The sequence below is a fragment of the Danio rerio genome, chromosome 18 (assembly GCF_052040795.2).
Source record: "Danio rerio strain M-AB ecotype USA chromosome 18, GRCz13ab, whole genome shotgun sequence".
NCBI classification, from domain to species: Eukaryota; Metazoa; Chordata; class Actinopteri; order Cypriniformes; family Danionidae; genus Danio; species Danio rerio.
The window spans coordinates 5,768,073-5,791,017 of record NC_141038.1 but is presented as its reverse complement, the minus strand read 5'-3'; the positions used below and the strand labels follow the sequence as shown (position 1 = coordinate 5,791,017).

Here is a 22,945-nt window from a genome sequence, read left to right as displayed (position 1 = left end):
CTGGCAGAATATCGCACAGCTATCAGCCAATCAGTTTCAAGAACCAGACAGAACTGTTGTATATAGTTGAAGTCAGAACTATTAGCCCCCCTAAATTTTTCGACCCCTGTTTATTATCTCGACCTAAATCTAACCTAATATTAATGTTTTATAACGTTGTGTGCCTGCTGGGCAATCACTAAATGCACTACAGAATGTTACGTTTACACACATCCTAAATGCAAGTTATTGTATAACAATGGTTTGTTCTGTACACTATCGGAAATAGCTTAAAGAAGCTAATATTTTGTCCTTAAAATGGTGTTTAAAAAATTTAAAACTGCTTTTACTCTACTCGAAATAAACCAAATAAGACTTTCTCCAGAAGAAAAAAATATTATCAAACATACTGTGAACATTTCCTTGCTGTTTTACTCATCATTTTGGAAATATTTAAAAAAAGAAAAAAATAATTCAAAGGTGGGCTAGTAATTCTGACCTTAACAGTATTGAATCTCCTACTTCAATTGCTATAAGCAAAACCGGACACATAGTATTACTTTTGACTTTAGTGGTGAATAAATGCTTTTACCTGCTTGACAGAGTCGTATTGAATCTGTGACTGAGGCAAAGGGTTACTAGTGGTCCCGTCTGACACCAGCACAAAAGGTGGAGCAGAGCTGAATCCCAAAATTGTGATGTTCTCAAACTTCAGGTTGTTTGGATCTGAGTATCCATTCTTTGTGACATGCATTGTCAAGGAGCCCTGCAAAGAAAATATATAGATATTATATATTATATTATAACATAAAGATATTTTGATAAATGCATATATTACAATTGTAATAGGTTTTTATGATGTGTCATCACAAAAATGAATGTGATGTTAGGATGACATACATCAGTCACTGAAAACTGGTAATGAATGTGATTTCCAGATGAAACAGTATCTAAAAGGAAAAAGAAAAAGACATATTTAAGCATGAGTAACACAATTTATGTTAGAAACCTGTTTAAATGAAATAATTAAGTTTACAGAGGCCTATTATGTGGCTCAACAATAAAGATGAAAGAAATGTTTTGCTCACATTTATGTTTCTACTTTGCAAACTCAATTTTTTATAGATGATTAAAACAAATTTAACTTTTGTTAACTGAACTAAAACGTGTTAAATAAGTAAAACCACAATAAAAATACATTTAAAATGATAAAAAATAAAAGTTAAATAATTTATTGATCATTTTGGTCTAAAAAGTTATAGAAAAAAAAAGATGTTTGAGAATTAATTATTACTTTTATTACTAATTATCTTTTTCAATTCTAATATTAAAATTGTTTACAGCTAATACAGTTAAAAGTCTAACTCTTTAGTTGCAAACCAGATTAGAACTGCCAAAAAAATGTGTATTATTGATATAATATATATTTCTGTCAGCAAATTGTAAGAGAGAGAAAAAATGTTTTTAATACTTTTTGTTAATAAAATTAACGTTTTTCTGGTATCGAATACAGTAAGATTAGACGTCAAATTTTTAACTTTAGGTCAACCCAGGCTTGCAGAAAAACATCGGTATCATTGAGCCCATCTAAGCTAGATTTCTGACAGCAAAGTGCAAGAGAAAAAAAAACTGAATACTGGGTTGCGCTGGTCTAAAAATAGCAACAAATCGCACCAAACATCTTGCACCTTATTGGTGTATGATCGGGCCCTAAAACTTTTTTCTGGTAGCTAATACAATAATAAAAGGAATTTTTTTTTTTTAATTTTAGTACAAACCAGACATGCTGACAAACCTGTGTACTAATTAGATTCAGGGGCGCCGGTAGGCGGAAAAAGTTAGAATGGTTCTAAGGGCCATTTTGGGGCCCCCAAATACTTTTAGGGGCGAACAAAAAAGCAGAAATCCCACTAAAAAACTGAAATCCCTGTTTTTATAATATTGTTTTTTTTATTTCTTTGTATCTAAAAACAGTAAGTGTATAAGTCTACATTTTGACTTTCAATGGTGTAATGTAACAAACTACAAATACTCAAATTGCTGTAATTGAGTAATTTTCTCGCAGAAATTGTAATTTACTTTTATAAATGTGTACTTTTACTTTCCCTTGTGTACATTTTTAGTGCTGTATCTGTACTTTTACTCCACTACGTTCCTTCAACCTGCAGTCACTACTTTTTTTTTCTTGTCTATGAGGATTAGAAAAATCAGTCCTATGATTCCTGTCCAATCAAATCACACATAGAAGGTAAATAGCATCATAATGAACTACCTCAAAACATTTATGAAACGATTAAACGATTTAAAATTGAAGCAAACTGTTTGGAAGCATTAGAAGTATCCAAAAGATTTCCAAAATCTTTACAAGAATTGACCCAGAGACTGTTTAGATGCATGTCACGCATAAGCAGATGACGGATGTTTACTGTATGATGACCGAAATGACCTTAAACACCCAGCAGACACAAGACATCAACATGACGTCAGATTGACGCTGTACCCCAACGTCATGGGGATGTTGCGTTTTGTTTGGAAATTAAAATCAGGGTTGACGTCAGAACCCAAAGTCAGGCTGATGTCAATGTTCAACATACAGCCTAAAATCAGTGTCTAATGATGTTACAGCTGGACTTTACCACTATGATGTCCATCAGATGTTTGATTTCGGTTGCCATAGCTGATGAATAAATGTCAGTATTTGACGTTAATGACACTGGTTTAAGATGTTGGTTTGAAGTTGGCTTTTGATCACTTTCTAACCTAAAATCAACCAAATATCAACATTATTTGACATCAGTGTTGAACTTCAAAATAACTTTGTCCTTCGACGCTGCAGACATTGAATTTTAATAACCTGACATCTCGACCTACATCTAACCCAATATTAATGTCTTATAACGTTGTGTGCCTGCTGGGCAATCACTAAATGCACTACAGAATGTTACGTTTACACACATCCTAAATGCATCACCTTTTTACAGCATAATACACACTATTCTTTTAAAAAGTACTTTGGAAAGGTCTATCTTTTACTTATATTTTGAGTAATATTTACAACAGATACTTTTACTCTACTTGCAATACATTTTTAGGCAAGTAATGGTCCTCTTAAGTATGATTTTTCTGTACTCCTTCCACCACTGTTGGCTTTTGGCCAACCCAGGCTTGCAGAAAAAAAAAAACATCGGTATTATTGAGCCCATATAAGCTAGATTTCTGACAGCAAAATGCAAGAGAGAGAGAAAAAAAAACTGACATCACTTTTGTTAATTACATGAACTTTTTCGTCTGGTAGATAATACAATAAGAAAAAAAGTCTAAATTTTGACTAGGCCAAACCAGGCTTGCAGAAAAAACACATCTGTATTAGCTTGATTTACGACAGTAAAAGTGCAAGAGAGAAAAAAAAAATTAATTAATAGCAGCTCTCTCAAAAATACCTCGAGAGTCTCCGTCATCCCAAAATAGCTCTCCTGACGCAGACTTGTTGTCATCCAGAGCGATGATCAGCCCCATGGGATGACGCCGACTGAGGGAACACACAACTTTCATCATATAAATGTACAACTTTTTTTTCTTTTTTTAACACCTGAAACTGAAGAGCAGATAGAAAACGAGTGCTTTGAAGTTCAGACGGGACTCTTGTTTGCGAATTTCTTGTCACCTCACAGCAAAGCCAGATGAATTTTAAAGAACTTGTACTTCACCTTGTATTTATGATGCATTCGTGTATCGCCCCTGCTTTGAACGCAAGTGCACCCAAAAAAGAGATAGAGTAAACTTGGAAGCGATGAAGGCGTAATGTATTCAAAAGGAAATAAAGGCAATATAGAATAAATAGCTATTGAGTGCAGGAGGAAATTCAAACCATTTTCCCCTAATGCTAAATGGAAACTCAGGCCTCATGCAGATCAACAGAAATGAGGTGAAGGTAAATTCAGAACTACCTCTGAGAGGGAAAATAAATAGAAGATAAACATTCAAAGCACAGATACAAGACAAAAATAAAGTAAATGCAAAAATATCTGTACTTCAGTATTTAAACTCTCTCGGTAACTTTATTCACGATATTGTGGATCATAATGACAAATTATTATTTTATTTTCATTTATTTTATTTTTTAATTTTATGATATTATTTTCCTTTATTTATTATAATTATTATTTTTCAATTTAATTTAAATGCTTATTTTTCTTATTCATTTTTATATTATTTACATTTATAAAAATGTTTTCTTGATTTTCAATTATTTTTTATTTTAATTAAATGTTTTTTACTTTCATTTTTAAGTTAATTTTCATTTATCTCATTTTTTATTTTCATTTATTTCATTTACATTTTTTTTGTTTTTATTTTTTCATTTTCATTTTCATTAATTTCATTTTTGTTTTTATTTCCAGTTATTAAAATTTAATTTTATTTAATTTTTTTTCATGTTTTCATGAAAATTATTATTTTTTTAATGTCAATATTTCAATTGCATTTTCATTTTTTTCATTTTTTATTTTTCTTCATTTATTTGATTTTTCATGTTTTTCATTTCATTGTTATTTATTTTGTTATTATGTTATTTTTATTTATTTTATTAATTAATTTCATTAATTTTATTTTATTTTTCATTTTTTTCAATTTCATTTTCATTTATTTCATTTTTATTTTTTCCAATTCATTTTCATTTATTTCATTTTTTATTTCATTTTTCATTTTTTTTCAGTTTCATTTTTATTTATTTCATTTTTCATTTTTTTCAAATTCATTTTCATTTATTTCATTTTTTATTTCATTTTTCATTTTTTTCAATTTCATTTTCATTTATTTCATTTTTCAATATTTTCAATTTCATTTTCATTTGTTTTGTTTTTCTTTCTTTCTTTATTTTTTTCATTTATTTCAATTTTAATTTTTTCAATTTCATTTTAATTTATTTAATTTTTATTTCATTTTTTCAATTTCATTTTCATTTATATCATTTTCATTTTTATTTTCATAAATTTTTTTAATTCATTTAATTTTTCTTTTTTTCATTTTCACTTATTATTATTCACTATTATTATTTCACTTTCATTGTTTTATTTTCATTTATTTAATTTTTCATTTAATACAATTTTTATTACCATTTTATTTTCATTTCATGGTATAAAAGCATCACACAAAATCCAAAAATACAGATTTTTTAAAGCTTTTGATTTAAGTGGGAGGAGCTAACAGACACCCTGAAAGAGGACTGGCTGCAGATATTAGTGTTTACTGTCAGTGCATAATTTAATGAGTATTTTGAATGTTATAATATATATATATATATATATATATATATATATATATATATATATATATATATATATATATATATATATATATATATATATATATATATATATATATATATATATATATATATATATATATATATTACATTTTTTTTTTTATATTTATTTATTTTTGCATTACCTGTATGTGGTTGTGACGTCTGGTCTTTGTACAGGTAGAATGGCTCCTCCTCTCAGATGTAAACCAAGTTTATCATCAGGCAGGTACATTTTAACTCCCTCTTTCCGTTCTGTAATCTTTATTTCCTATAAAGAAAATATGTAAAAATGAATAACTGATTGTTAAATCTGATTTAGAGGAAGAACAAAAACATTTTAAAAAGTTGAAAGGTTTGGTATTAGCAAGAAGTAGCTTATAAGAGAGAGAGAGAGAGAGAGAGAGAGAGAGAGAGAGAGAGAGAGAGAGAGAGAGAGAGAGAGAGAGAGAGAGTGTCTGAGGTAAGCTACCGAGCAAACTGATCACACCAGAAAAGCTATTCATACACACAAAAATAAAGATTTTTTTATTTTTTTATTTTGTTAAGCACAAAAGAAGATATTTTGAAGAAAGCTGAAAAACTGTAACCATTGACTAAATAAAAAAACAAAAAGTGTTGAAGTCAATGGTGACAGGTTTAAAGCTTTCTTCAAAATATATTCTATTGTGTTCAAAGATAGCCCAACAGGTTGTTAGGTAGAAAAGTAATATAATATATTATAATTTGAAGCTTACCATACTCTTACTAAAGAAAGTGGAAAAAATAAATAAATAACACAAAAATAACATAGCACATACTTTCATATTACTTCCCTTAAAAAGTAACCAACACATTTAGTTACTTTAAGTGACTTTAGATTTAAGCTTTTTTATGTTACTTTAGATTTAAACTTTTTAAAGTGACTTTAGATTTAAAATTTTTAAAGTGACTTTAGATTTAAGCTTTTTTAAATTGACTTTAGATTTAAACTTTTTAAAATTGACTTTAGATTTAAGCTTTTTTAAAGTGACTTTAGATTTAAGCTTTTTTAAAGTGACTTTAGATTTAAAATTTTTAAAGTGACTTTAGATTTAAGCTTTTTTAAAGTGACTTTAGATTTCAACTTTTTAAAGTGACTTTAGATTTAAAATTTTTAAAGTGACTTTAGATTTAAGCTTTTTTAAATTGACTTTAGATTTAAACTTTTTAAAATTGACTTTAGATTTAAGCTTTTTTAAAGTGACTTTGGATTTCAACTTTTTAAAGTGACTTTAGATTGAAACTTTTTAAAGTGACTTTAGATTGAAACTTTTTAAAGTGACTTTAGATTTAAACCTTTTAAAGTGACTTTAGATTTAAACTTTTTAAAGTGACTTTAGATTTAAACTTTTTTAAAGTGACTTTAGATTTAAACTTTTTTAAAGTGACTTTAGATTCAAACTTTTTTAAATTTACATTAGATTTAAACTTTTTAAAATTGACTTTAGATTTAAGCTTTTTTAAAATGACTTTAGATTGAATTTTTTAAGTGAGTTTATATTTAAACTTTTTTTTAAGTGAGTTTATATTTAAAAATTTTTTTAAGTGATTTTATATTTAAACTTTTTTTAAAAGTGAGTTTATATTTAAACTTTTTTTAAAGTGAGTTTATATTTAAACTTTTTTTAAAGTGAGTTTATACTTAAACTTTTTTTAAAGTGAGTTTATATTTAAACTTTTTTTTAAGTGAGTTTATATTTAAACTTTTTTTTAAGTGGCTTTAGATTTATGCTTTTTAAAAGTGACTTTAAATGTAATTTTTTTAAAAGTGACTTTAGATTTAAGATTTTTTTTCAAGTGAGTTTAGATTTAAACTTTTTTTTTTAAATCGAGTTTAGATTTAAGCTTTTTTAAAGTAATTTTATGCTTTTTAAAAGTAACTTTAGATTTAAGCTTTTTTAAGTGATTTTAAATGTAAAGTTTTTTAAAGTGACTTTAGATTGAAACTTTTTTTTAAGTAATTTTAAGTGTAGGCTTTTTAAAAGTGACTTTAGATTTAAGCACTTTTTAAAAGTGACTTTACATGTAAACTTTTTTAAAAGTGACTCTAGATTCAAGCTTTTTTAAAAGTGACCTTACATGTAAACTTTTTTAAAAGTGACTCTAGATTAAAGCTTTTTTAAAAGTGACTTTACATGTAAACTTTTTTAAAAGTGACTCTAGATTAAAGCTTTTTTAAAAGTGACTTTACATGTAAACTTTTTAAGTGACTTTAGATTTAAGTTTTTGTAAAGGTGACTTGATTTAAGCTTTTTGAGTGACTTTAAATGTAACCTTTTTTGAAAAGTGACTATACTTAACCTTTTTTAAAATTATTTTAAATGCAAGCTTTTTATAAAGTGACTAGATTCTGCTTTTTTAAAATGATTTAAAATGTAAGCTTTTTTAAGTGACTTTAGATTTAATCTTTTTTAAATGTGACTTTCGACTTCAGCATTTTTTAAAGTGACTTTAGATTTACGCATCACAAAAAAAAAAAAAGTTGTCTGCGGCATCACACCTTTGTCCAAAGATTTGTCTAATTACCCTAATTTAGCCAACAAACTTTAAGCTGATTATAGTGTCTTGAAAAAGATCTAGTAAAATATTATGTACAGTCATTATGGCAAGGTTAAAATAAATAAAGTTAATGTAAATGAGTTATTGCAGCTACTATGTTTAGAAACGTGTTTAGAAAAAATATAAAACTATCTAAATTTAACAGGAGGGCTAATAATTCTGCCCTCAATGAGAGATTGGTGATAACTCAACATAAACTGACTTTCCCAGCATGTTTTTCATTGTTAATTCGCCTCACACATCCCTATCTCCAGCACGGGACCCTTCGGCCCTCTCTCTGACTGTTCACTGGGTCAATGCCGAGATGCTCAGACAGACACTGAGTCTCTGCTCCATCCATAAGTCATTTCAGATCCAATCAGGTCTTGTGTGTCGCTCCTCTCCATCAAACTCTCTCTCAGTCTGCCAGGGTCACTCAAGACCTGCTTTTGCCAATCACGGCTTCAGTAATCGAGCTGTTCTGAGACGCACAACACGGGGCCGCAGGAGACCCATGCTATCAGGGATCTGATCGCCCGCTGGTTAATCTGACTCTTTTAGAGACTAACCAGACTCCAGAGAGGCTTCAAATGAAAAGCTCTGCCTGAGCGGAACCAGACGGACATCTCAGACACTGATGTTGAAGGGATATTTATTATCAGAGAGAAAAACAAGTATTCTGCTACAAATGATGTACAAATACTTGCTGATCGCATGTGTTTAATTAAAGTATTAAGGAATGTACTGAGGTCTGAGAAATCTTTTTCTTTAAAGTATAAGTTACTTGCAGGTGGCACGGTGGCTTAGTGGTTAGCACTGTCGCCTCACAGTAAGAAGGTCGCTAGTTCGAGTCCAGGCTGGGGCAGTGGGTGTTTCTGTGTGGAGTTTGCATGTTCTCCCCATGTTAGAGTGGGTTTCCTCGGGGTGCTCCAGTTTCCCCCACAGTCCAAATACATGAGCTATAGGTGAATTAAATGAACAAAAATTTAATTGCCCGTAGTGCATGACTGTATGAGCATGAGTGTATGGGTGTTTCTCTGTACTGAGTTGCAGCTGGAGGGGCATCCGCTGCGTAAAACATATGCTGGAATAGTTGGCGGATCATTCTGCTGTGGTAACCCCTGATAAATAAGGAACTAAGCTAAAGGAAAATGAATGAACGAAAAAAAAAGTAATTTGGATTGTCAGCCACTACACATTTATTTATCAAACATGTTTATTTAAAATACAACTAGAGTGTGGAACGTGTAAATTCAAATACCTGCAAACAATAAGGCATTTGGAATTTGAAAAAAAAAATACAGATTTTGCTATATTTAAAAAAAAAAGTGCAGTGCAGGCCTTTTCCTTTTATGTGTATTTTATCTTTTTAAATTAAAGTTAATAATATAGCACTTGGTACATTAGGCATTAGGATGTCACTTTTAGACTGATGCACAGATCCAAAATGCTGATCCTTTTGTTTGTCATATCACAATCATTACTATATTTAGACTATACAATACTATATGATACAATACTATACTATATGATACTAGACAATACAAAACTATACAATACTACATATTACTATACTATACTATACTATACTATACTATACTATACTATACTATACTACATGATATTATACGATAAAATACTATACTATACCATAATATACGATACACTATACATTACTATACTATACAATACTATGCCATGCTATGCTATACTATACTTTATTATACAACACTTTCTTATACTTTGCAATATGCCCTTCCATAAGATACAATACAATACTATGCTATGCTAAACCATACTATACTACACTCTACTATACTATACTATACTATACTATACTATACTATACTATACTATACTATACTATACTATACTATACTATACTATACTACTCTATGCTACACTATACTACACTATACTATGCTATGCTACACTATACTATACTATACTATACTATATTATACTATACCATACCATACTATACTATGCATGCTATGCTACACTATACTACACTATTCTATACTATACTATACTATACTACGCTATGCTATGGTACACTATACTACACTATTCTACACTATTCTACACTACACTATACTATGCTATACTATACTATACTATGCTATACTATACTATTCTATACTATTCTATACTATAATATACTATACTATACTACACCACGCTATACTATGCTATACTATGCTATACTATACTATGCTATGCTGCACTATACTACACTATTCTATTCTATACTATACTATACTATACTATACTATACTATACTATACTATACTATACTACACTATACTATACTATGCAATACTATACTATGCTATGCCACACTATGCCACACTATGCCACACTATACTATACTATACTATACTATACTATGCTATATTATCATAAGAATCACATTTTTGTAACTAAAATAATTGATTATGAGACGGGTTTTGAAATAAACTGTCACTGCCTTTCTTTTATTTATCTCTCCCTCCAGGACCGAGTTTGGACACTCCTGGTCTTGTATATCTAGTTAGGGGCTTGATTAGCTGGTTCAGGTGTGTTTGATTAGAGCTGAAGCTAAACTCTCCAGGACCGAGTTTTGAAATCCCTGGACTATACTATTAAGCCTGCTGAACAAATTTATTTATTTGTTTGATCATAAAATGAGATATCTGATAAGTTTTTAATATGCAGTGAAAATGCAGTCTCTCAAAGTATTTACATATTTAAGTGACACATATTTAATATTCTAAATATTGAAGTATTTAAAGGGATAGTTCACCCAAAATTCCATCACCATTTACTTATTCTGAATGTTGGAATAAAGGAATATAATACAATCTAAAAATCACTTTAAAAAGCAAAAAGTAGCTAAATGTGTTATGCTATTTGTTCTTTCTTTTTTTTTTAAAAAGCGTTAGATAAGATTAATGTTGTAATATATAACTTTTCTACCCAACAACCTGTTTCACTTTCTTTCTTCTATTGCACACAAAAGAAGATAGTTTAAAGAAAGCTGAAAACCATTGTTACCATTGACTTCTATAGTATTGCCTTTCCTAGTCAATGGTTACCGGTTTTCAGCATTCTTCAAAATATGTTATTTCGAGTTCGACATAATAAAAAACTCATAAAGGTTTGAGGCAGAGTAAACAATGAGTAAATCTTTAAGTATCAAGTATTTTAAACATGCTTAACCATCTCTAGTTATTATTGTTTTTGTGGTGCGAGAAGTTCTTACGTTTTCAAAGTCATACCAGATGGCGTCTGGAATATAGGCCTCCACATAATGAACACCCTAAAACAATAAAAAAAGAAGAAAAAAAAACAGGGGTATCAGCATATGTGCATGTCGAACATGATGACAGACATTATTTTGATGGTTTAATAATGAGCATTCTTCATTAAACTAATGGGAAGACCATCACGGCTGGTGATTTCTGGGAGAGAAATGCTCCTCCTGTCATGGCGTTTCAAGAATGAGAGAAAAATGAGCGAGATATTGGAGAGTAAGAAGCTGACAGAAAGAGAAGCAGGAAACGAAGCAAAAGAAAAGATGATTCATTACTGTGCCGGAGGGAAAAGTCACTGTACACTTCAGATGGTGGCACTCACATCTGATATTCATATCAAGCTGAAAGAAGTCTGAACTGAGATGCTCTCATGACTGACTTTAACATGGCGATATCACTTGTTTCACTTTTATTAAAAATAGAAAGTTATGTTTCTAAAATTTGTGAAAAGTCCATAGATTTCTTTTTTTTTCTTTTTAAACGAAATTAAGATACAAGCAATGCATAATAAATAAATGACCATTGAACCACACTACTGAATATGTTTTGGGCCTGCATGATATTTAAATTTTTTTTTTGATGAAGTATATTATGCTTACCAAGGATATTTACTGCATAAAAATAGCAATAATCTGAAATATAATTAAAATTTAAAGTAACTATTTTCTATTAGAATATATTTATTGTTAATGTGTAATTTATTTCTGTAATGGAAAAGCTGAATTTAGCTCATCATGATCCTTTCATCATGATTTATTGCTTATAGTCACACGATCCTTTAGAAATCGCTCTAATAAATCTCTTAATAAGATAAAAGTATTTGAATTAATTATTATCAATACATAATTTATTATATTAAATAATAACGAATACTACTACTACTAATATTAATAATATTAATACTACTACTACTACTACTAATAATAATTTTAATAATAATTATAATTATTAATAATTAATAATTATTATCATTGACATCATGCACATTGTATGTTATTATAAAATGTTAAATTAAAAAAAATATTTGTTGAGGAGAAATCTTTTATTTTATATGTCTTTTTTAACAACCTCTTATTAGTTACTTTTGTATAAATAAATGCATCTAATAATAATAATAATAAATAAATATATTATTATTACTATTCTTCTTCTTCTTCTTCTTCTTCTTCTTCTTCTTATTATTATTATTATTATTAACATCATGAACATTGCATATTATACATTTTATATTAATAAATAATATTGACAATTATTTAGATAATTATTTTCTAGATATATTTTATGAATAGAAAGTTAATTTATTTTATATTTTATTTTTAAGTCTTATCAGTTACTAAATGCATCGTAATAATAATAATAATAATAATAATAGTAATAATAATAGTAATAAAAGTAATAATAATAATAATAATAATAATAATAATAATAATAATAATAATAATAATAATAATAATAATACAGTTGGCGTATCTGTGTGGAGTTTGCATTTTCCTCACGTTCGCGTGGGTTCCCCCACAGTCCAAAGACATACACTTTAGGTGAATTGGGTAAGCTAAATTGTCTGAAGTGAATGAGTATGAAAGAGTGGGGTTATAACAATAATAACAATAATAATAATGATAATAATAATAATAATAATAATAATAATAATAATAATAATAATAATAATTAATAAAATATAATAATAATAATAATAATAATAATAATAATAATAATAATAATAATAATAATAATAAAAATAATGTCCCTTAAACTTTCAATCAAATTTTATAGATGCATACGCAGACACATTTCAGGGATTTAAAGTATGCCAAACTTCCATAATAATTAAAATCATTTTAATCTCTTTATATTCTTCCAATATTATATTATTCTAATACTTTGAGTGCCAAGAAAACTTTTTAAAAATATATTTTGTGAAATTCTGACAGAGTCTACTTCTCCATTTTTTTTTTTAAGGTTATTAACATACTTGAATATTATCAAGGAACATTTGAGCGCATTAACAAAAAAAAAATGTCTAAGATGACAAAAATCTGAAGGTGGGACTCGATTTCCCAAGTCAAAACCCATGTCGGGAAGATCAAAGTTCAACTGATCTGCAAGTCAAATGTCGGCTTTGATTAAATTAAGATGAAAAACAACAGCGCGTTTTTATTCCCTGCAACGTGTTATACCACCTTACAACTTTTCTTTCTTTTTTCATACTACGCAGTCCAGTAATTATCATAATCTTTCATGCATATGGATTTTGCGGCTGATTGAAGTGTTTACATCTCATGCGCTCTCCAAAGATTTGCATAACCCCAACGCACAAGCATGTTTCTTGACGTACACGCATCAAACTTTCTCAAAAACGGAAGCTCTTTGAACATGAAGAGTGTGTTTCAGTCACATTCTTGATAAAACGCACGAAGCCACATTAGACTGCTCGAACAATTCATCACCCATTTTCACATGGCCGCGATCTATATTCAGTTCTAATTTCTTCATAATGAGGTCGACGATCTCATTAGAAAGAGAGAAAAGGAGGCGATGGAAATGAAAAGAGTGAGAAAAAGTCACATCTTCAACGCATCCGTCCCATAGGAGGTCATTCATACAGGCCCACAAGAAGACACGCAGCTCAATGTGAGTGTGTGTGTTTAACAAATGTCGACACAAGCAGAGCAAAACATGACATTTCTGACATTGTATTGACAACCCAGAAGTCTCTAGTGAAAAAAAAACCAACAACTAATGATTAAAAATACTATATGACATGTAAACTGTGAGGGTTAGGGTGATTTTGCGATCACTGAACACAACCGAAACCTACAAAAAGTCAAACATATTTTTCGATCCTGGAAAATTCTTAATTCTAACGTAAAATTATCAACAACAAAAAAAAGTAAATAATCTCATAAAACATCCAGTTCCAAAAGATATGATCAAATTATAATTGTTTCAGTTGTAATTAATTGTTTTACATGACTTTAGACGTTGCATACACAGAGTATGTGAGTATCTCTCGAAAAATGACGTCTCACCTTCGCCATCTCAATCATAACATTACATTGGATTATAAGCAGCCTGTGTAGTAGGCAGACACAGATGAAGCCAAGAGATTTACATGTGAAGTCAATGCAAAGATGTGATTAGACATCTTATGGCACGAATTGGGCGTTTTGTGTGTTTGACGCACTTCAGACTGCAATTGAAAGTGGGAGTAAACATCTAACAAACAGAGCAATGGAACAGACAGAAAAGCAAGCAGCTTACGATGAGTGAGACTTGGTCAAGGATAGGGCTGGGCTGATAAACAATGTAATTTTGAATCGTTTATAAAATTTATGTTAAAAAAATACTGTTAGACTCTCCACAGAAACCCTAAATCGCTGTTTATTTCACTTTAAAATTTGCTCCGTTGTGTTAATTTTTGACCGTTTAATGTTTATTATATGTAAATAATAAATTACATAAAAATATGTTTATATTTTACTTCCATACAAAATCATCCCAATAAATCTAAAGTCTTTGCAAAAAGAGTTATTTAAGTCATCTGGTGAAATTATATCCTAATGTATTATATTATATATATCGCAATATACAGTTAAAGTCAGAATTATTAGCCCCCCTGAATTATTAGCCCCCCAGTTTATTTTTTCCCCTATTTCTGTTTAACATAGAGCAGATTTTTTTCTACACATTTCTAAGCATAATAGTTTTAATAACTCATTTCTAATAACTGATTTATTTTATCTTTGCCATGATGACAGTAAACAATATTTTAACCAGATATTTTTCAAGACACTTTTATACAGCTTAAAGTAGCATTTAAAGGCTTAACTAGGTTAACTAGGTTAATTAGGTTACCTAGGCAGGTTAGGGTAATTAGGCAAGTTATTGTATAATGATGGTTTGTTCTGTAGACAGTCGAGAAAAATAAAAAATAGCTTAAACAGGCTAATAATTTTATCCTTAAAATGGCTTTTAAAAAGTGAAAAATTGTTTTTATTCTAACCGAAATAAAACAAATAAGACTTTCTCCAGAAGAAAAAATATTATCAGACATACTGTGAAAATTTCCTTGCTCTGTTAAACATCCTTTGGGAAATATTTTTAAAAAAATTCGAATTGAAGGACATTATTTGTGCTTTACATGTATGACTGGTATTATGATGTGCATCAAATCCATAAACGGTTTCGTTTAACTCTTTTCTTGCAGTTAACGAGAGAAAACACTTCTCTGCCATTGATGAGTTTTACGGAAATCCGTGTTTTAGGAGTATATATATATAAAATTTTATCGCAAAATTGTCTGCAAACTTCTGGGTATTACCACCACAAAATCAGTCATTTTTATCGCAAAAAAAAAGACAGAAAACATCTTGTCAAACCAGGGACTCTGGTTAAGGTCAACAGTTTATTTAGATTTAAAATGAGCTGAAATTCTTGAGTATTTTGGCGGGAAACTTTTTATGTTCAGTTCACTTAAATTTGCTATGTTAACTTAATCAATTTGTGTCGGGACAACATGAAAGAACGCTGTAAATTGAATAATTAAGTAATTATGTAATTAAGTTGTCAAATAGAACCCGTAAGTTCTGTTTCTACTTATTAAACAAGCAACAAAAATCTTTTTTTTTTTTTTTGAGTAAATTGTTTGGATTTTTATGGATATTTTTAGTAGCTTAAACAGAATATTGCTTGGGCAGGTCCTAAAAATTATGATGAAAAAAAAAACAGATTATACACTGCCAGTTGCAGTTATTTAATTTGTTTACATAATATGTATTATATAGTATATTGTTTCAAATGACTAAACATGTCAATGTAATTCCCTGCAGAGTAAAATTTTAACATCAAAATTATTAAAGTCTAACAAGAGGAAATTGTAAAGACACCCTAACATAGAATTTATTTTATATAACAGAATAGACTATTTTTTTGTAAAATATATATATATTTTTTTTCAAGTGCATGTTTGGTCCTCTTCATCATGTTGTTGGGATCAAATGTACACAAGTATATCAATAACAGCAATTTCTGACCATTTTTTGGTCCCCATGAGGAAAACAATTTATAAATGATCAAAAATCCTAAACAAGAGGACATGAGGACTGAAGTCTGTACAGTATAAAAAGCATTTTGTCTATCTGAATTCCCCTTAAAACCCATAAAAACTCACGTATGTTTGTGTGTGTGTGTGTGTGTTTGTGTGTTTTTGTGACATATCAGGACACAAATCTGTATAATGACATGGGTATGACACAGGTATTACAAAAAGGAGGTGAAATATGAGGACATTGGTGACGTCCTCGTTTCTCAAAAAGCTTATAAATCCCACAGGATGAGTTTAATCAGAGAGTAAAGCTGCACACAGTCTCCTGTGATGGTTGGGGTTAGGGGTAGGGTATAGGGTGAGGGCAATATAATATACGGTTTGAACAGTATAAAATGAATGGAAACCCATGTAATGTACCCACTTCTCACAAAAACAAACACGTGTGTGTGTTGACTCACAGGATCCAGTACAGGTGTGATGAGGAGATGTGCTCCCCACATGAACTGCTTGTGTATATCCCATGTTTGACTGTCAGAATAGAACCTGCAGAAAAGCAAAAAATTCTTATAAAGCACATGCTGACGTTCTCTATGATCTTCAACGTGTTGTCTTTTTATTTCTAAATATGTGTGTAAAATATTCATTTATTCATTCGCCACAGCGGAATGAACCGCCAACTATTCCGGCATGTTAAGCCGCAACCCAACACTGAAAAACACCCTTACACTCTTGTATGTACAATCATACACTAAGGCCTATTTAGCTAATTCAATTCACATATAGCGCATGTCTTTGGATAATGGGGAAAACTGGAGCAAACCCAGGCCAACATGAGGAGAACATGCAAACTCTACACAGAAATGGCATCTGGCCCAGCCAGGACTCGAACCAGCAGCCATCTTGCTGTAAGCCGACAGTGCTAACCACTGAGCCACTGTGCTGCCAACTATTTGAATAAACACATTTGTTTAATAAACCTGTTTTGTTCAAATTCACCTACATATATGACCAATATTCACTGAGAAATAGATACAAATGTACATTTTCAAAATAGGGTGTACTTATTTTTGCCGAGCACTGTATGTGAGAGATATAGAAATGCATAAAAGTTCATAACAGTGTCTGAAACTGCTGTTTGCACATGCTTCTGAACTCACTCATGCATCAGGGGACGCACTACAGTCTCTCCGTTAACATGGGCCTTGTAGAACAGTGTGTACAGGTACGGCAGCAGCTTGTAGCGGATGTTCAGGTAATGCCTGGAGGTGTTCACCAGCAGAGAGTCCAGGCCGTACGACGCAGGATCCTGGTCCTGTTAAAAACACATAGAAAAAGCAGTCAAGAGGAGTAAAGCCGAAGAGCAAAGAGAGAAATGGATTTTACTGTGTGGATACTGATAATATGTTCATCATGGTCGGAGAGCCATCGGTCCTGGAGACAGCCGTGGAATGATTACTCTCCGACTAAAAGGTCAAATCTTATTCATCTAATTTCACCAAGAATATCATTTTCCATTCATCCTCATTTGCCCTCTCAAACTCTCGCTCCGGAGGTCTGATTGCTTCTCTCACGCCAATCTCACAATAATGATTAGAGAAATAAATCTTCTACAAATAGCATTTAAAGAGAAAGGACACGTTTGTGATTCAGAGCGTCGTCTTTGGGCCAGAAGCACGTACAGTTGAAGTCAGAATTATTAGCTCTCCTGTTAATTATTTTTTACAATCATTTTTTCCGAGAGCAAGGAATTTTTCCTATTTCCTATAATGTATTTTTTTATCCTGGAAAAAGTCCTATTTGTTTTATTTCAGCTAGAATGAAAGCAGTTTTTAATAATAAATAAATAAATAAATAAATAAATAAAAATTTTGGTCAATATTATTAGCCACCTCAAGCCATATATTTTTTTCAAGTGTCTACAGCAGGGGTGTCCAAACTTTTTGGGCCGAGGGCCAGATGCAAAAAAAACAACGTTGTCGCGGGCCAAATTTTACACACATCACACAGACACGCATATATATATATATATTTTGACCTTAAATGGTTCATAAAAAAATTAAAACCGCTTTTATTCTAGCCGAAATACAACAAACAAGTCTTTCTCCAGAAGAAAAAATATTATCAGACATACTGTGAAAATGTCCTTGCTCTGTTAAACATCATTTGGGAAATATTTAAAAAAAGAAGAAATAAATCAAAGAGGGGCTAATAATTCAGACTTCAACTGTGTGTATATAGATAGATAGATAGATAGATAGATAGATAGATAGATAGATAGATAGATAGATAGATAGATAGATAGATAGATAGATAGATAGATAGATAGATAGATAGATAGATAGATAGATAGATAGATAGATAGATAGATAGATAGATAGATAGATAGATAGATAGATAGATAGATAGATAGATAGATAGATAGATAGATAGATTTTAGTTGTTTACCAGTGAACAAACCACCAGATGTCGCTGGTAAACACTCACTCATGAAACTACAAATCTGCCAGTTAATGGACTTCAACTTCATACATGCTCTTCACCCACACACCTGCTTTCTCATTTAGCTTGATTTACATTCACACCTGAGGACTTTCAGAGACTGATTAACACACACTATTTAAGCCACTCATTCACTCCTTCTGTTTGCTTTCTAGTGACATTACAACGCGTTTCCCTGTCTTGTTTCTCCGTGTCTCGATCCTAGCCTTGTACCCTTGCTATCCTGTTTAGCCGCCTGCCTTTGACCTTTTGCCTGTTTAACGTTTTAGATTCTGGACTGCCTTTATATACCCGTTTGCACCTGATGACCACTGCTTGCCTGACATTGGATAAACCTGCATATTGGATCTTACCTCCTGTTGTCCCCTGTCACTCCCCCCAGTCGCTAACAGTAGTACAACAGCCAAAATACACAAATATACTAAACTACTGGGAATATTCCGGAATGGGATTATGTTTATTATTACAGGCCTTTTTTTTTTTAAATACCTGTGTTACATTCCTGTACAGTCCTGTGTTTCATGATTAATATTATTATTAGTTTTTTCGCTAGTCTCTCCCTCTTTTTCTCTCTCCAGTGCTCTCTCTCTTTCTCTCCCTCTCCTTCTCTCTCGCTTCCACCCATACAGTGGCTCCGATTGGCTACCGCTGCCAAGCTGTTTGCCGCGCCCTCTCCTAACGTCACCCCACGGTCTCCAATTCAGCCGCTGCCACAGTGACATAAAAGTGGTGACAGGACACTACTCGAGAGGCTCTGTGTTGTGTGTCAGTGAAATTGCAATCCGTTTTCAGTGTGTTACAATTTGTTATATGTCCCATGTAATTTGTCTGTTCTCCATTTTGTCTACCATCAGTGTTATGCGCATCTGAGGTTGGAGAGTGGGGCAGAATGTCGCACGACATACATTGTGCACACTAGCTTTGAATATCACTTTTGTTAGACACACTAGGGGCATGCTCCAACCACTGTACTTTTATTTTTCTCATACATATTAGAGTAGGTTGAGGCGAAGCAGTGGCGCAGTAGGTAGTGCTGTCACCTCACAGCAAGATGGTCGCTGGGTCGCTGATTCGAGCCTCGGCTCAGTTGGCGTTTCTATGTGGAGTTTGCATGTTCTCCATGCATTCGCGTGGGTTTGGTGCTCCGTCTTCCCCACAGTCCAAAGACATGTGGTACAGGTGAATTGGGTAGGCTAAATTGTCCGTAGTGTATGAGTGTGTGTGTGTGTGGATGTTTCCCAGAGATGGGTTGCGGCTGAAAGGGCATCGGCTGCGTAAAAACTTGCTGGATAAGTTGGCGGTTCGTTCCGCTGCGGTGACCCCGGATTAATAAAGGGACCAAGCCGACAGGAAAATGAATGAATGAATTAGAGTAGGTTAGGTAGTGTGTAATAGACGTGAAGATTTCTTTTCAATAACTGCTATATTTTTCTTTTGGATAGTTAGGGTAGAGGTTAAGCCAATAGATTGCTTTGCCTTGTGAAGTTTCATAAACTAATTTCGAGAGGAGCACGTGATATGATTGAACACTGCTGGCCACTCATCCGTAATCAGTAATAATCCAATCAGAGTGATCCTAGCTTAATATAAATGGATCACTTTCTCCCTATTGCTCTTCGTTTTGGAAGTTTTATCTTCGTTTTGGAAGAATCCCCCCTTCCACCCCATCTCCTCCTTTTTCTCCCCTTTCTAAAGGGGGAGCTATCGAGACCTACCTGATCTCGGATCCCCTGATATGCTTATTGACCAGGCGGGAGCCCTGGGCTCAAATATCTCCGAGCTCAGGGTTCTCTCCTGGGACAGCATGTCAAATCTGCTTTAAATGCCAAGCATATCTAAGTGGGAACTCTTGAAATTTATTTCTATTGTTTGGACGCCACCGCGTCTCATCTCTCTAACTCCCCCATCTATCTGTTCAAACATCTTATGTCAATTTGTTATATGTAATTTTCAATTTATTCTTGTAAACATGTATTGTTCTTTTCATATACATATTTTTGCATTTATTATTAATACTATCTTTGTAAAAAAAAAAACTCACTTTATTGCATTTAGTTAGTCGTGGTATTTTGTTTCTCACTTGTTGATATTGTGTGTTTGCTTATGTGTTTCACCCAAAATGAATGTTATTAATGTTAGAGAGAAAGAGAGGTTGTAACATTACTGGTAATTTGCTGGAATGCTGTGCTGTGTGAACGCAGAAGGAAAATTACCAGAAAGAGCTCATTCACGCTTGGAACGCTCTGACGTAAGACGTCTACTTCAGCAAATCAGAACATTCAGACACATTCACATCAGCGCTGTTTATGAAAATAAAAGCCTTTCAATATTTTTCCAGACACAATTAGCTTCTAGTTGTTAGTCAGATAATGTTTCTATGTTCATTATTAATGCCAACTGTGTAAAGAATTATCGATAAAATGTTTATGACAAACCGCTGTTAGTTTACCTTTTCGCTCTGCTTTAGTTGCGTGACGCTTGTGCACGTGAAGGAGTGCTCCAGTGAGCGCCAGCACTGAAGCAGGCTGTTTGTGCTTCTGTCTTTGGTTTTAAATAAAAGTGAAACCATCAACAAAAGCCTGACCCCTTCTTTGTTTACAAATACAAGCGCAACTTTTTAGAGGTCATTTCTGGTTAATGATGTCGGAATTTACCAGTATTGTGGAATGGACATTTCCAGAAATTTTGCGGATATTTACCAGTATCACTGTGCGAAAAGGCATAGTTAACCTAGTTAAGCCTTTAAATGTCACTTTAAGCTGAATACTAGTATCTTGAAAAATATCAAGTCAAATATTATGCTGTCATGATGGCATGGTTATTAGAAACGAGTTATTAAAACTATCATATTTAGAAATATCTTAAACATATTTTCTTAAACAGAAATTGGGGAAACAAATATTCAGGGGGGCTAATAATTTTGACTTCAACTGTATACAGTACACAGATGTTTTTGTATTTGAGGCTGAGTGTTTGTGGGTATTTGAGGAGCTGGACGTACTTCGTATCCTTGTGCGTTGTGGTTTCGGCTGAAGGGGTAAAATGCACCAACTTGCATCCAACGTCTGCAAAGCTCCTCCGTCGAGTTATCGAAGAAACCACAGATATCTGCACCAATCTATAGGACAACAGCAAGAGAATCAGCATCAGGCAAAACCACAGCAAAAACTGAAAAAACAGGTAAGTAATTAAATAGAAAGTGCACCAAAAATCAAGGATTACGCCACGTTCTTTTTATGAATCATACAATTTTGTTCAACACAAACAAAAGATATTTTGAAGAATGCTGAAGACTGGTAGGGGAGAGCAGGGACAAAAGTAACGTGGGATGAAAGTAAAAAAGCTATTTTAACAGCACATTTGGCATGCAACCCTTGATGGAGCTGCCAAATATTATCTGATTTCAGGATCATGACCTGCGGTCCAAATTTCAGTTTTTAAGCACAGAAAGTAATTAAAGTACTTGTAGGGGTTTATTTCTTTTAATTTTCATTCACTTTTCTGGGGCTGGGTCACAGGGTCAGCAGTTTCGGGAGAAAACCCTAGGACTTCCCTCTTCCCAGACACTTCCTACAGCTCTTCCGGGGGGATCCAGAGGCATTCCCAGGCTATCTGAGAGTCATAGTCCCTCCAGCATGTCCTGGGTCTTCCCCGAGTCCTCCTCCTAGTGGGAGATTCCTGGAACACCTCCCTAGGTAGGCGTCCAGGAGGCATCTGAAACAGATACCTGAGCCCCCTTAGCTGACTTTTCTTGATGTGGAGGAGCAGCTGCTCTACTCTGAGCTCCTCCCGGGTGACAGAGCTCCTCACCCTATCTGTAAGGGTGCGTCATTGGAAATCCATTGGGGTTTCCTGCCGGCTATGCCACTCCTCCATGAACCGCCACCTTACGACCCATTCACACAGGGCTTCAGCGTTAATGCTTGACAGAGGGTGTGTCTGAAGTTGGGGCTGTCACCATCGTTTTAGCAGCATCAGCCAATGAAATAAGTCAGCAATCGGCTACTGTCTGAGCTGGTCTATTTGCATACAGCGATCTGATTGGCTGATGCTTTCATCGGCGCTTGAAAAGTTAAAAAAGTCCCAACTTCTGCAGCGAGCAACGCCAGTTAAGCGGTGTCAACGGATCCACAATGCAGTTCGACAACCCCTGACGTTACCCATTCAAAGTGAATGGGATGCGTTGAAGCTGACGCCCCGTGTGAATAGGGTGTTTTCGTGGTGAAGGGGTTTGAGTGCTCCTAAGATTTTTGTTGTCAGGGG

The 22,945-nt window shown here is 32.4% G+C and overlaps 1 protein-coding gene across 1 annotated transcript in view; it reads right to left on the bottom strand.

Moving 5' to 3' along the window:
• The window catches only part of si (sucrase-isomaltase), a 135,362-nt gene that overhangs the window by 70,074 nt on the left and 42,343 nt on the right, over positions 1-22,945 (bottom strand). Inside the window, exons 17-24 of the mRNA XM_087292769.1 lie at positions 21,684-21,800; positions 17,341-17,495; positions 16,642-16,726; positions 11,085-11,141; positions 5,428-5,552; positions 3,420-3,508; positions 880-929; positions 572-745 (exon numbers count right to left, since the gene is read on the bottom strand). Of these exons, the coding sequence (XP_087148895.1) occupies positions 572-745; positions 880-929; positions 3,420-3,508; positions 5,428-5,552; positions 11,085-11,141; positions 16,642-16,726; positions 17,341-17,495; positions 21,684-21,800 (852 nt within the window). The remainder of the gene's footprint in view (positions 1-571; positions 746-879; positions 930-3,419; positions 3,509-5,427; positions 5,553-11,084; positions 11,142-16,641; positions 16,727-17,340; positions 17,496-21,683; positions 21,801-22,945) is intronic.